General features: G+C 40.9%; 1 protein-coding gene across 1 annotated transcript; it reads right to left on the bottom strand.

Annotated features, from left to right (window-relative positions):
* Nucleotides 1-3,104: 3,104 nt before the first annotated feature.
* LOC311116430 (N-acetyllactosaminide beta-1,3-N-acetylglucosaminyltransferase 4-like) lies at nucleotides 3,105-9,821 on the bottom strand. The gene is made up of 2 exons (XM_084191519.1): nucleotides 9,533-9,821; nucleotides 3,105-4,752 (listed from the first exon to the last, which is right to left on the bottom strand). The coding sequence occupies exon 2, from the start codon at nucleotides 4,746-4,748 to the stop codon at nucleotides 3,669-3,671; it is 1,080 nt and encodes a 359-aa protein (XP_084047645.1). The 5' UTR covers nucleotides 4,749-4,752; nucleotides 9,533-9,821; the 3' UTR covers nucleotides 3,105-3,668.
* Nucleotides 9,822-16,361: the final 6,540 nt, after the last annotated feature.

Here is a 16,361-nt window from a genome sequence, read left to right as displayed (position 1 = left end):
ATTACTGTCTGAATAAGTGTCAAACCACCTAAAAAATATTAGCATACTTTAAACTTCATCCCACAAAAATCTAAATGTAAAAAAGTAATTGAATTTTGAGTGTTGTATTTCATGTTCAAAGCATTCTGAATACACCTGACCTGTGATTTTTTTTCACCATGGTCATAGGCCTAAGCAATTTTCCCTCAAACACTGAGCAAATTTCAGGTCTGCTGAGCTCAAACTTGAACTTTGTGAAAATTCTGTGCAACTTTCGGCGCACATTTACTGTGAACACTGAGGCTGTACCCACTTTAAGTTACAGTTTCAGACAATGGTCAAGTAGGCTACTGTGGCTATTTGATCATAATGTAGTCCTACCAGAGTGGCCTACCATCAAAAACAAGGGAGAAAATGCATCCCATAACATTAACATGGAAATAGCTGTTCTATCATTCAGCCTACAGTAGCAGCCAATGTGTGGTGTTCAATGTAGGCCTACATTCCATGAGACTTTTGAAAAAAACATGCAGGGTTTGACATTAACCTGTTTATCAACTTGTCCTTCAGACAAGGAGGTGACTGAAAATGTTGTTGTGTTGTTTGATGCAAGAAACCACTTTACAAAATAAAATGTATTATTATTCCCATACCATTATCACAGAGAATCAGACAAATTATGCTACCCTCTGCCTATTGGCTCCAGCTTATTCAAGCCTGTCTCAAAATACAACACTGCCCCTTTAAGCCAAAAGAAAGCTCTTTACTTGACTGACTTTTCAAACATGTCTAGAAATGTACCGCTTTTGTGCTCTTGTAGGAAGCAATCACTCCCCCATTGCTGACTACAAATGATCTTTAACTGGGCTAATAACTCACTAACTAGCAAAGGATACTGTATGAACAAATGTGAACACGTGGCTACATGCACCTCTCGCTTTGCATCTACTCATGACCACTCATGCAGTAAACACAGTCCAGTTCAAAGTGAATGGCACAGATCCATAAATGGCAATAGTCTATTTGCATATAGTCCTACTGCAGCAATAGAATCCTACATATACAGTTGAAGTCAGAAGTTTACATACACTTAGGTTGGAGTCATTAAAACTAGTTTTTCAACCACTCCACAAATTTCTTGTTAACAAACTATAGTTTTGGCAAGTCGGTTAGGACATCTACTTTGTGCATGACACAAGTAATTTTCCCAACAATTGTTTACAGACAGATTATTTCACTTATAATTCACTGTATCACAATTCCAGTGGGTCAGAAGTTTACATACACTAAGTTGACTGTGCCTTTAAACAGCTTGGATTCCAGAAAATGATGTCATGGCTTTAGAAGCTTCTAATAAGCTAATTGACATCATTTGAGTCAATTGGAGGTGGAGCTGTGGATGTATTTCAATGCCTACCTTCAAACTCAGTGCCTTTTTGCTTGACATCATGGGAAAATCAAAAGAAATGTTATAAATTGATTTGCATTTTAAATGAGGGAAATAAGTATTTGACCCCTCTGCAAAACATGACTTAGTACTTGGTGGCAAAACCCTTGTTGGCAATCACAGAGGTCAGACGTTTCTTGTACTTGGCCACCAGGTTTGCACACATCTCAGGAGGGATTTTGTCCCACTCCTCTTTGCAGATCTTCTCCAAGTCATTAAGGTTTCGAGGCTGACGTTTGGCTACTCAAACCTTCAGCTCCCTCCACAGATTTTCTATGGGATTAAGGTCTGGAGACTGGCTAGGCCACTCCAGGACCTTAATGTGCTTCTTCTTGAGCCACTCCTTTGTTGCCTTGGCCGTGTGTTTTGGGTCATTGTCATACTGGAATACCCATCCACAACCCATTTTCAATGCCCTGGCTGAGGGAAGGAGGTTCTCACCCAAGATTTGACGGTACATGGCCCCGTCCATCGTCCCTTTGATGCGGTGAAGTTGTCCTGTCCCCTTAGCAGAAAAACACCCCCAAAGCATAATGTTTCCACCTCCATGTTTGACAGTGGGGATGGTGTTCTTGGGGTCATAGGCAGCATTCCTCCTCCTCCAAACACGGCGAGTTGAGTTGATGCCAAAGAGCTCGATTTTGGTCTCATCTGACCACAACACTTTCACCCAGTTCTCCTCTGAATCATTCAGATGTTCATTGGCAAACTTCAGACGGGCCTGTATATGTGCTTTCTTGAGCAGGGGGACCTTGCGGGCGCTGCAGGATTTCAGTCCTTCACGGCGTAGTGTGTTACCAATTGTTTTCTTGGTGACTATGGTCCCAGCTGCCTTGAGATCATTGACAACATCCTCCCGTGTAGTTCTGGGCTGATTCCTCACCGTTCTCATGATCATTGCAACTCCACGAGGTGAGATCTTGCATGGAGCCCCAGGCCGAGGGAGATTGACAGTTATTTTGTGTTTCTTCCATTTGCGAATAATCGCACCAACTGTTGTCACCTTCTCACCAAGTTGCTTGGCGATGGTCTTGTAGCCCATTCCAGCCTTGTGTAGGTCTACAATCTTGTCCCTGACATCCTTGGAGAGCTCTTTGGTCTTGGCCATGGTGGAGAGTTTGGAATCTGATTGATTGATTGCTTCTGTGGACAGGTGTCTTTTATACAGGTAACAAAAACTAAGATTAGGAGCACTCCCTTTAAGAGTGTGCTCCTAATCTCAGCTCGTTACCTGTATAAAAGACACCCGGGAGCAAGAAATCTTTCTGATTGAGAGGGGGTCAAATACTTATTTCCCTCATTAAAATGCAAATCAATTTATAACATTTTTGACATGCGTTTTTCTGGATTTTTTTGTTGTTATTCTGTCTCTCACTGTTCAAATAAACCTACCATTAAAATTATAGACTGATAATTTCTTTGTCAGTGGGCAAACGTACAAAATCAGCAGGGGATCAAATACTTTTTTCCCTCACTGTACTGTAATATTAAATGTGTTTAAAAGGGTAATTTCACATGAGCTCCTGCACATGTTTTGAAACACATAATAATAAAATAAAAAATATCTATCCATAAACGTCTTATTTTTAATTGATCTGTTATTTTATATATATATATTTTTTACATATATTTGACATTCAAAAAGTTAGGGACAGAAACTCATAAGCATCATACCATCTGTTTCCAATATTTTATATGATAATTGAATGATGCAATGTTATGTAACAATAAGGCATGTAAGTACTTGGAAGGTATTATTGGGCAAACTTTGAAAGGCAAAAAAAGAGAATGCTAGCAGACAGAGCATGTAAGACAGAGTACACGCAAGCCATGTCACGTTGATGAAGGGAACATTTATGCAAGCAAGCATCAATGATTAATTGCAGAACTGTTGGGGAGTTTCCATTGCCGCCTGACAAGAAAAGCCAAACGAGATAATTTATTGTCACTTGGGGCTCTATTCAATCTGTATCGTGGAAGTTCAGCATTACAGCGTGATTGAAATTTAAAGGCAATGTTTCCACATTAGCGGAGACTGCATTCACGTTAAATGCTGCATAAGTCGGCTCAATCGGAAATTACCTTTCCATTTCTATCACGCCATTTGTAACGCTTCAGCGATACAGATTGAATAGAGCCCTATATTTGGATTTAAATGGAGCAGCATTATAGAAACTGCTAACTATATACTGTACACCAATGGTTAATTGAGCTTGGACTGCTGAGCTTCCAGCTAAAATACTCACATCCTTGATCTAAAGCATTGCAGATTTGGGTCCTGCTGTAGAGACCACATTGTCCACATCTCTGTGGGATTCAGTTTGTGCACCACCATGAGCTCCCTGTAAATGCAGGGGTTGAAGTGTGTCACCCCCTTTTTGAGCCCAAAGGTCTTGAAGCCAGAGTGGTGCGTCGGTGTAATGTTCATCTTCTGTAGGCATAAGCCCACAAAGACATCATCAATGGGGAACAGGTCAATGCTGGACGCTGCCACTCCCAGGCTCAGCACAGTCAGTCTTGACATCAGGTAGCCCCCACCGCCAGCGTATAGAGGATATGGCTTGTTGGGGTACATCTCCACTGGTATGAAATACTTACTTTGTTTGTACCGGACTGGATAGCCAGACATGATGTTCCCAGCATACAGTTGCTCAGAGGGCTTGTTGTCCTTAACATATTCCACCAGATTGCTGGTGTAAACAAAAACATCATCGTCCCCTTTGAACACATAGTGGGCCCAGTAGCACTCCAGGCTGAACCATTTGAGGAAGTGGACCTCCTTCAGGGTCAGGTTGAAAAAACTGTCCTCAAAATCCCACTGCAGGATGTCCCCAAACTGCCTGCTCTCCCACTCCAGTAACTTCTGCAGTGGGTAGCCCTGTATTTTGTCTGAAGACTTACCTACTAGGAACAATAGTTTCACCTTTTTACCCTGAACATATCCCTTCTTCCCCCATGTGCTCCGAAGTGCAATCCTGCGATCAACCTGGATGGCTGTCGACTTAATGGCCAGCAGGAGAAAGACGTCATTCTGACAGGGTGTAGGAGACAGCAGGCGGGGGAATGTCCTGCAGTGTTTGTACATGAGGAAGTTATGGTGGGTAGGTGGGATAGAGGATGGAATGTTGTTCATGGTTTCATTCAGGGAACAATTGAAAACATCCACAGTGGACTGTGACCGTGTTGGTGTGGTGGAGGTAGAAGTGTTCCAGTGCCTGTCTGTGTGGTCCATGCGCAACAGTCTGAAGACGCCAATCAACAATGCAGTACCAATGACAAGGGACCATCTACTGCGCCTTTGGTTTCTGAAGAGGATCCTCATGGTTCTGAAAAAGAATTGCAAGCACACCACTTTTTAGCCACAAGGAGACATAATTGGAACTGGTATATGAAGTAGGCCTGCAATAGGCTACAAGTGGCACAATTTATTTAGTCTCATACCAAAAGTATGTATGTCACACATTATTGTGCCTCTGGTGTAGCCTGTCATGTTTGGCATGGCAAGGAGTGGCACATACCTCAGGGGCTTTCTCAAGTACAGAATAATACACCTGTATGTGGACAATATACAGGCCCTAGGCCAGCTAGGAAATTTGTGTGACTTGACCTATTTGATTACCCCTGCCCTAGGCTATGCTTAACAACCCAGCTAACAATTCTAGGGAGAGAGAAAGACTTTGTAACGTTACCCATAATGTTCCCCTGATGTTTGAGTGTCCAGATTTCCACTAGTTTTGGTAACATTCTATGTTTGTTATCAAAAACCTCCTAAGAACCTATTTAGCATGTTTTGGCATTAGAGTTACGCAAAGAATTCCCTTAATGTCAAACAGAACTTATCCAGAACGTGGTTATCACGTAAAATCAAATCAAATTGTATTTGTCACATGCTCCGAATACAACAGGTGTAGACCTTACCGTGAAATGCTTACTAACAAGCACTTAACCAACAATGCAGTTCAAGAAATAGAGTTCAGAAAATATTTATTAAATAAACTAAAGTAAAAAATAAAATAAATATTAACAAAATAAAATAACAATAACAAAGCTATGTACAGGGGGTACCGGTACCGAGTCAATGTGCGGGGGTACAGGTTAGTCGAGGTAATTTGTAAATTTAGGTAGGGGTAACGTGACTATGCATAGATAATTAACAGTCAGTAGCAGCAGTGTAAAAACAAGGGGGGGGGGGGGGGGGGGGGGGGGGGGGGGGGCATTTGGGCATTTGATTAATTGTTCAGCAGTCTTATGGCTTGGGGGTAGAAGCTGTTAAAGAGCCTTTTGGACCTAGACTTGGTGCTCCAGTACCGCTGGCGGTGCGGTAGCAGAGAGAACAGTCTATGACTTGGGTGACTGGAGTCTTTGACTATTTTTACATTTACATTTTAATCATTTAGTAGATGCTTTTATCGAGAGCGACTTACAGTTAGTGATTGCATACATTTTTCATACTGGCCCCCCGTGGGAATCGAACACACAACGCTGGCGTTGCAAGCGCCATGCTCTACCAACCGGTTGCATCACCGCCTCTGACACCGCCTAGTATATAGGTCCTGGATAGCAGGAAGCTTGACCACAGTGATGTACTGGGCCATATGCACTACCCTCTGTAGCGCCTGGCCTCACAACCGCAGACCACATGTAACCACACCAGTCCAGGACCTCCGCATCCGGCTTCTTCACCTGCGGGATCGTCTGAGGGGGGTTGGGGGGATGGGGTGCTGAGGAGTATTCTGTCTGTAATAAAGCCCTTTTGTGGGGAAAAAAACAAATTCTGATTGGCTGGGCCTGGCTCCTCAGTGGGTGGGGCTGGCTGCCAAGTGGGTGTGCCTATGCCCTCACAGGCCCACCCATGGCTACACACCTGCCCAGTCATGTGAAATCCCTAAATTAGAGCATTATTTATTTATTTCAATTGACTAATTTCCTTATATGAACTGTAACTCAGTAAAATCTTTGAAATTGTTGCATAATGCATTTATATTTTGTTCAGTATATTTCACGACTAACACCAGCTATGACGGCGAAATCCCTATTTGCTGTTCCATCTAAAAAGTCACTGTGCATCTCTGTCCAATCAGCCCAGCCAGGCAATTGATAAACATGATCTCCACTGTAAAAAAGCATCTAGACAATATCTCCCCTTGCTTTTGGCTAGCATTTGGTTTGACCCACTGTCATCACAACCAATGTTAGTGCTACACAGAGAATACACCAATAGTCGGTAACAATAATTTGGCCCAGGTGGTGACCTTCTTTCCCGGTCTGGGTTCTGCTGAGGTCCTGCTCCTAGTCTACTTTCTGACAGATACAGCATTCTCTCTCTCTCATCACCTTTGTGTGTGTGTGTGTGTGTTCTGTGTGACATGATTTGTGTTATGTTCCAATTCTCTACCTCAGGGGTTCAGCTCGAGAACCAAATTAGGAATTAACTGTCCTCCAATGACCCAAATTAAGAAAAAATAGTATTATATGTGATTATAAATGTATTAACTCGTGACCCACCTTTCACATGCCCAGGGCACACTTTGGGTCCCGACCCACAGTTTAAGAAACTCTGCTTTACCTCTCTAAGTGTGCACTAATGGCACACCTCATCATTGACTTTAAAGCATTGGATTGAGTTGTTCTTTTTTTTCATTCTGGTTTGTATTTAAAACCCAGCAATTGCATATGATTTCAGATTTGCTGATCAAAAAGCACTGAACACATTTTATCTGTCATAATGTTTTTAATAATAACATAAGTTGAATACCAATACACTACCAATGCACAATGCTACACTTTTGGGAAAGATACAATGCCCGTAAGAACCCTGATAATAGTATTTATCGAATTAAGAACTCTTTGTTTGTTTTACAGGTTGTGGAGAGGGTTGCAGAGGAGGTTGTGGAGGAGTGAGCCCTTGACTCCCCTGTACCATAGAAGGTGACCAGACAAGACAATTGTGTAATCCGGTGTGTGTGTGTCAATCAGATTGCAGATTTCTCTGAACCTGTTAACTGAAATTATAAATGTGTTAATTGTTTATATTTAATTGTGTAATCTTGTGTGGTGTGTGTGTGTGTGTGTGTGTGTACACATCTTCTAAATAAAATGTTAAATATATTTTGTTTAATTCATGCATCCTTATGAGAAAGTTAAGAAAACCATCTATGGGAACCTTTAGGGAGCATTGGCAACATTCAGAGAACATTCCCAGAATGTTCCTAACTTTGTAACCTTCAGAGAGCTTTCCTAACTTTGTAACGTTCCCAGAACGTTCCCCACTACCTTCAATACAACCAAACGTTAAGAAAACCATCCATTTGAACCTTTAGGGAACACTGGTGCAATGATCAGGGAACATTCCCACAACCTTCAGAACCAAAATGTGTTATCTTGGTGTTACTGTTTAGAGCAAGTTTTCAAGGTGTTTGTGGCTGGGCGTTGTGGTAATTCGGCCATTCTAAGGCTCTGGTGGAATTTTCTATACAGCCTGCCAAGTGCAGGCACGATCACGGATCTGGTGGCATTTTGCAGAAGCCCCAGATCCATGCTTTCTTTGGAGAGGTGGATTGTGGATTTTGCTCAATGGGAAAGTTATTTTTTTTAAATGCTTAGGATCAATGTTGTCACAGTTGCTTCTTGTTGAAAAGGTGCTAACGTTAGCTTGCTATAGCTAGCTATCATCTTCCTCAATCCTATAGAAAATGTGTGGGAAGAACTGAAAAAGCGTGTGCGAGCAAGGAGGCCTACAAACCTGACTCAGTTACACCAGCTCTGTCAGGGGGAATGGGCCAAAATTCACCCAACTTATTGTGGGAAGCTTGTGGAAGGCTACCCGAAATGTTTGACCCAAGTTAAACAATTTAAAGGCAATGCTACCAAATACCAATTGAGTGCATGTACACTTCTGACCCACTGGGAATGTGATGAAAGAAATAAAAGCTGAAATGAATCTTTCTCTCTACTATTATTCTGACATTTCACATTCTTAAAATAAAGTGGTGCTCCTAAATGACCTAAGACAGGGCATTTTTACTAGGATTAAATGTCAGGAATTGTGAAAAACTGAGTTTAAATGTATTTGGCTAAGGTGTATGTAAACTTTCGACTTCAACTGTATGTATCAAATGGTAACCTACAATAGCATTTAAATGAATAGGCTACTTTGAATGTCAGTTTCATTGACTTTTCCCCATAAAAAGAGCCACACGAGGGCGTTCCATAACTTTCATTTCACATTTCCACTCCGGCAGCCCCCGAGACTCAATAATTGAGCATGTATAAAACATATCGCTTGATACCGTTTTCTTTAAGCAAAGTCAACATTAGAATGCAGTTTAAACCACCTCCGACAGAATTTAAGTAGGCCAATTTGACAGGAAAAAACGCGAACATGGCACAACACTGGTTTCCGTTTGCTTTTACTTTTAGGTAACCGAGATTAGTAATGCCGCGTTCGAAAAAACAACTAAAAAATTAGCTCCGACTGGGAACAATCGTTTGAACCCTCATCTAACTCGCGAGTTCCAACTCGGAAACTCGGGCCTCTTTCTAGAGCTTCGACTTTCTGACCAGAAAAGATCACTGACGTCATAATATGACCTCGTATTATTCCGAGTTCCCAATTGTCTTGAAAGCACCATAAATATCCTAAACCTAGCTAGCTAGACTGGAGAGAGGAAGGAGAGAATTCACTTTGTGTTTCATCTGCTGCTGGCTTTCTAATGTTTACTCACATACGTATTTCCACATGTAATTTATTACATTAGATTGTTATTCTATAAAGACTAATTGTGTGAATATTGTTGACAAATCATTTGTCGTTTTCCATACTAAAAAGTGAAGTGACACTTACAGTTTACCATGTAGGCTACAGGCAATAGGCTATGTTCCTCCATCTATGTTTACTGTTCTAATTACGTTGGTAACCAGTTTATAATAGCGATAAGGCACCTCGGGGGTTCGTGTAACCTCGGGGGTTCGTGGTATATGACCCATATCTACCATGGCTAAGGGCTGTATCCAGGAATATCTGCTACCATTATCTGCTACCTGGACAAAAAAAAATATTCTTAACCATTTAAAAAATTGTTTCAAACAACATGGTTATTCACTTACTTGTTATTAAAAGAAGACGCAGTTGGACCATCAAAATAGTTGTAGCCTACTCAGGACATTAATTTAGGTGAGAATTGAAGTGTGTCAAACATCCACAGCACAGTCCAAGAGGATAAGCAAGCAATGTTTGTACATCTGTCGCTAAAACGCTCAATTCATAATTTGCTTGATCCCGTTATTATGGCCTACTATACCCGCGATTTTAAAGAAGTTATGCTATTCATCTAGATAATCATTGGGAATTGACTCAACTATACTATATTCAATGGTTACCAAGTTCCAGTTGCCTACAGTCTGGAATGGGAAGTTGCCTTTATAGTCACCTATAGCAGACCTGAAGGGCGTGCCTTGCGCTTTGTCATTAATGTGCTTCCTGATAGCAAGACCACTTTAGCACTCTTACATACTCATATTATTATTGATGTGCTTGCTGAAAGCAAGGCCACTCTAGCACACTTACATACTCTAATTAATGTGCTCAGTGAAGGCAAGACACAAGATGTCTTACATACTTCTCTTACTGTGCTTGCTGAAGGCAAGAAACTCTAGATTTCTTACATACAGTACTCATATTATTATTATTATTTCATTTCTTCGGCTTGCTTTAAGACATTAAAACAAAACCAACATTCAAATGTGCAGACGTCCCCAACTTAGATTAGTTAAGAAAATATTTTTGATAGCGTTTATACTTTTTGAACTATAACAATATTTAAAATATTCTCCAATGCATTTACATCTAAATCAGGGGGTCATATACAGTGAGCTCCAAAAGTATTGGGACAGTGATACGTTTTGTTGTTTTGGCTCTCAACTCCAGCACTTTGGATATGAAATGATACAATTACTATGAGGTTAAAGTGCAGACTGTCAGCTTTAATTATTTTAGGGTATTTTCATCCATATCGGGTGAACCGTTTAAGGACCCTGGGACCCACCTCCCTCTGCAACTGGATCCTGGACTTCCTGACGGGCCGCCCCCAGGTGGTAAGGGTAGGTAACAACACATCTGCCACGCTGATCCTCAACACGGGGACCCCTCAGGGGTGTTTGCTCAGTCCCCTCCTGTACTCCCTGTTCACTCATGACTGCATGGCCAAGCATGACTCAATACCATCATTAAGTTTGCAGATGACACAACAATGGTAGGCCTGATCACCGACAACGATGAGACAGCCTATAGGGAGGAGGTCAGAGACCTGGCCGTGTGGTGCCAGGACAACAACCTCTTCCTCAACGTGATCAAGACAAAGGAGATGATTGTGGACTACAGGAAAAAAAAAGAGGACCGAGCACACCCCCATTCTCATCGACAGGGCTGTAGTGGAGCAGGTTGAAAGCTTCAAGTTCCTTTGTGTCCACATCACCAACAAACTAACATGGTCCAAGCACACCAAGACAGTCGTGAAGAGGGCACGACAAAACGTATTCCCCCTCAGGAGACTGAAAAGATTTGGCATGGGTCCTCAGATCCTAAAAAGGTTCTACAGCTGCACCATTGAGAGCATCCTGACTGGTTGCATCACTGCTCGGCCTCCGACCGCAAGGCACTACAGAGGGTAGTGCGTACGGCCCAGTATATCACTGGGGCCAAGCTTCCTGCCATCCAGGACCTCTATACCAGGTGGTGTCAGAGGAAGGCCCTAAAAATTGTAAAAGACTCCAGCCACCGTAGTCATGGACTGTTCTCTCTGCTACCGCACGGCAAGCGGTACCAGAGCACCAAGTCTAGGTCCAAGAGGCTTCTAAACAGCTTCTATCCCCAAGCCATAAGACTCCTGAACATCTAATCAAATGGCTACCCAGACTATTTGCATTGCCCCCCGCCCCCCACCCCCCCCCCCACCACACACACTTCTACGCTGCTGCTACTCTCTGTTTATTATCTATGCATAGTCACTTTAATAACTCTACCTACATGTACACAATACCTTAAGTACCTCGATTAACCGGTTGAGACTTCAGAGAGGCCCAGCCCTACTTTCTGATACAAAATACAGTGATGTGTGCTGAACCTATCGCATCTATGCTTCAATAAAGTGGCAGCTGGATTCAAACAGATGATATCGCCATAGTCGATAACTGGAATAAATGTTGACTAAACGATTTGCTTTCTGCTATTTAATGAAAGGCATGATCTCTTCCTGTACAGGAAGAGTATTGTAATTCTCAATTTCTTAACTAACTCATCAACATGTTTTTTTTGTAGGAAAGCCTATTTATACTCAGGGACATGATCAATTAGTGCACAATGCAATGTACCTACGTACGCTTAAATCATCAGATTTTTTAAAATGTGATTTAGAAAATAGCATATACTTGGTTTTCCCTGCAATAAGGCCAGGCACCACAGGCTGAAATGAAATTTTTGGATCTACCTATACATTTTGAGATTTGTTGGTATTTTGGTCCATTAATATGTGACTCGTTTCAGGAAACTAGGCGTATGTCGCGCGTCACTACTTCACAGGAGAGGCATTTGAACGTAAACATATGTCTAAACAAAATATTTGTCTAAACAAAATATTCCACTATGCAAGTAACCATTTCACTGTACCGTTTACACCTTCTGTATCCTGTGCATTATTTGATATAGTGTGAGTTTACCAGAGACGGTAATGTGAAGAACAACACGACCTGCACCAAAGTCAAATTAGGATATAACGTTAGGCCAATGAGACAGCGTCAAAGTTCAAAAATTCCCTGGTAGAATGCCCTGCTTTTATTTCGTCACACTCTCAACCGTAAGCTATTTTCTGTAATTAGCTCGCCCTTAACTTGTAAATAATGATCTTGTTGTGAGTTTCTTTTCCTGTAATAATGAATACAAATTAGCTAAAGTTAAGACTTTGTCAGCTATATGATATGGTCATTATTTGAACTGGCTAGCCAGCGAACTTAATGTCAGCTAGCTAGCTAACAAGCTGGTAACTAACCAAAACATTGTTTTGAAAGTTGCTTTTAGTTGCCTGGTTTGCTAGATTAACATATACCAAATACATTTTTAAACTCATGTGTTTATTGGTGTTAAAATACACCATTTATGCTATTTTGGACCACCAGGCTGCTTGACATCAGCATCATTTTTGTGTTTATACTTTTTAATAAGGACAACGACAAGTTTGATGTCGGACGACAATAGAATGTTCATGATGTCACTGCGACAACTGTCTACAGACATGTCGATAGACGTAGTATAAACCAGCCTTTAGTCTTGAAATCTTTGGTTGTTTAGCACATTACCACACTTACTCTGTTTAGCACATGGCCTCACATGTGTTTCCTTAAAGAGATGGGTGGGGCTAAGGCTTAAGAGGGTGTGAATGATGCTGAATGGATGTAAACAAAGAAGAGCTCTCCAGTAGGTGTACCAAAACATGAAAGGGCCATTTTCTCAAAAGTGGAGTTACAAGTTTATCAACTTTCAAAGCAGAATTACTTCCTCATTGTTCTTCAACTGTAATGTATGATAAACCATTTTCGCTCTCTTAGTCTCTACTTTTATCCAATGTAAAAATAAAGAAAATTCAAATGTTGCTACACAAGACTGAATCGAGCCGGTCAGTCACATATTAGTATTTTCAAAAGGTTAACATACATTTTCTTATGATGAAAATGTATATTTTCTTTAGTTTATCATACTTCCGTCATCAACGTTTTCATTCATTTTAACCACTTTAAAATGGACATACATCAACAACTTAAAATCTCATTACATTAAATTACACATAATTTAAAAGCCCATTTCATAGAGAATGTTACGAACAAGACTATATTTAGTACTTTGAAGAGATGGCGATGGGGTCTAAATAGGCATTTGGCAGTCTAAATTCAGTGTACTTCCCTTACAAAAATGTACCATGGTAGTACAATGAAAAAAAAAAGGAAAATACCATGGTATTTTCAAGCCCCGATATTGACCAAAAACCCATGATAGTCCTGTGGTGGAAAAATTATGACATAAGCTTATTAATTGTTTAACCCTGGCTATATGATTGTGTGTATTGGTTGCTATAATGTAATACATCCCAATTGAGATGTTGTGGCAGGACTTGAAACGAGCAGTTCATGCTTGAAAACCCACACATCACTGAGTTAAAGCAGTTCAGCATGGAAGAGTGGGCCAAAATTCCTCCACAGCGACGTGAGAGACTGATCAACAACTACAGGAAGGAGTCATTGCAGCTAAAGGTGGCACAACCAGTTATTGAGTGTAAGGGGGCAATTACTTTTTCACACAGGGGAATTGGGTGTTGCATAACTTTGTTTATGAAATAAATGAAATAAATATGTAATTGTTGTGTTATTTGTTCACTTATATTCCCTTTATCTAATATTAGGTTTTGGTTGAAGATCTGATAACATTCAGTATCACAAATATGCAAAAGTAGAGAAAATTAGAAAGGGGGCAAATACTTTTTCATAGCACTGTATTTGCTATATGACATGTGTTATAACTAGTTACCTTTGTGCTCACAAGAGGAGGAAGTTTCAGTGTGTGTGTGTGTGTGTGTGTGTGTGTTAACACACACCCAAGAGAGAACCTTGAGCTTCTTGGGTGAACACCCAGAAATAGCCTCTGAGAAATGTATCAGGAGCAGGTGTCTTGTTACAACATTCTCTATTTCACCCAAGCCTCCTCCCTTGTGCTGAGGATGAATCGTGTTTATGCGAGTTGTATGTATCCTAGTATAAAAGGTGTTCTGGGACAGTGTTAAGTGAATTATTTAACAAACTATTTCAGTGTCTCTGTGCGTCTCCCAAAAGGTTGTAAGTCTTTTGGGATTTAAGTAACGGACAGAGTCCCAGTCTGCATAGTCAGAGATTTATTCATTGAGAATTCTGCAATCACAATTTCAGAGTCCATCTTTTATACTCATACGTCATACAAAAAACCCCTCCCCTCTGTAGGCGGGCTGTAGTTTTCCACTTTAAAACTGCTCTCCTGACCATCAGTTCACACACACACACACACACACACACACATATACATACATGCATACACACATACATACACACACACACACACACACGCGCATACACACACACATACATACACACATACATACACACTTTCTTATCATAGCCTACTCCCTGCATTCCTCAGTTATCGCCGTTCTCACAATATTCTGCACCATGTTTCATAACAGTTTCTCTCCTCCCTAAATTGGGAGGCCTCTTTATCTTGGTTTCTCAGTTGTCTGTAGATAGTTCTCCTTGTCCTTTGTCTGGCCTAACTCTTACTCACATTGCTAAATAGTAGTTCAATGTCATAGTCTTTACTGGTCCTATACTCACACATTCTAACACATTTCACACAGTTTCAGGGTGTAATAATTAGTTATTAATAATTATTATATCAATCCACCCTTTGACTAATATTACACACATACTCACAAAATATATGTTGTTATAGAAATGAATCACATACATTGAAGCTTATAAGTTAATTTGCATATAAAAACATAAAAAATGGTCTCATTCAATACAGGTTCATCAGGGTTACCCCATGATTAAAAGCGTAACGTTACTCTTTAGCAATGGTACCTAACCTGTTTACCCACTATCTGGAAACAACAGTCTAAGCCTATAGTGAAGAACATTTGCTTCATCACATCCTGCAACATCGGTTAACTAGTACATCATACTTAAAACAAGACTTTAATACACAAAAGATCCAGTCTAAAACTATCTGAATCGTCGTCGTCCTCCACCAAGCCTGGTGGGTCATATTCTTCATTCCTTAGGTCGGAGTCCGGGACTGGGCTGTATCTCACCATCTGCTGTGATACTGCTCCAACGCCTTGCTCACCAATCCTCGGACACAGGGAATAAGACAACATCCACAAAGAACAAACATACCCATAGAAGCTAAAGCTGCACCCAGAACAGTTGCAACAATAGCTTTCCATTTTCCAAACATGTTATCAAACCAACCAGTCATTGATGTATTCACCCCCCAGTTCTCAGCCCATTCTTTACATCAATGCAGTGAGTCCTGCCAGTGCTCTAGTTACTGTACCATCTGGGGCTGTAATGTTGGGGATAAACATACAACAATGACCTCCCACCATCTTGCAAATCCGCCCTTCTCTGCTAAAAGCATTTCGAGAACCAAACTATTCTGCAGGTCATGAGTGAGGTGGCGGATAGTTGGCCTGAGATTCTCTTCACTGCATCCCCTGTCTAGTTAACAAACCTTTGTAGATGTAATTAATCCAGTCAACATTTTAATCAATTTTAACCCACCAGAAAAACATTGTTGTAAACCCTTCTCCAATTTGATCTGTGATTCGCATTACTTTGGTGTCTATAACATTGATAATCTCCGGGGTTCATGGTGAATTGGGGTGCCTTAGTATTATCCTTTTTAAGAGTGGTTATTTTAATATCAGAACAATTAGGTGAGGTTTGGTTTGATCCCAAATCTATCACACAAGAGAACATGGTCTGAGGCATAGGTGCAGTTACAAGGGTTGGCCTACCTGTTGAACAGGAATTTCAATAAGTTTGACCCAACACCCTAGCTGTGTAGTTCATCCACCTTACCCAGAAGTTCTCATTTGAAATTCCTTCTACTTCTCCTTGGTTCATTTCCTGCAAGAGGAAATATTCTACCCTTGGTGGTTTAGTGCTATTTAGGATTCCTTCTGAGGGCCTTCCAAAGGGTATTAGATTTGGTACCTCTGGTGATCACATTAGATCTACCTGCTGTTCTGTCTCGGGGGTGGAATATTCATTTATCTCCTGAAAAATGAACATCAAACATATCTGCCCCGAAATCATCAACACAGGCCCAATAGTTCCTTACTATGTCATCTTGCATAAT

Source organism: Coregonus lavaretus (assembly GCF_964263955.1).
Source record: "Coregonus lavaretus genome assembly, contig: HAP1_SCAFFOLD_1214, whole genome shotgun sequence".
Classification (NCBI taxonomy): domain Eukaryota; kingdom Metazoa; phylum Chordata; class Actinopteri; order Salmoniformes; family Salmonidae; genus Coregonus; species Coregonus lavaretus.
Note: the sequence above shows the minus strand (reverse complement) of the source record. Positions and strands in the feature narration are given on the sequence as shown.

What these genes read in the sequence shown, in the direction of transcription:
- LOC311116430 (XM_084191519.1), bottom strand. Translation starts at nt 4,748, where the DNA reads ATGAGGATCCTCTTCAGAAACCAAAGGCGCAGTAGATGGTCCCTTGTC.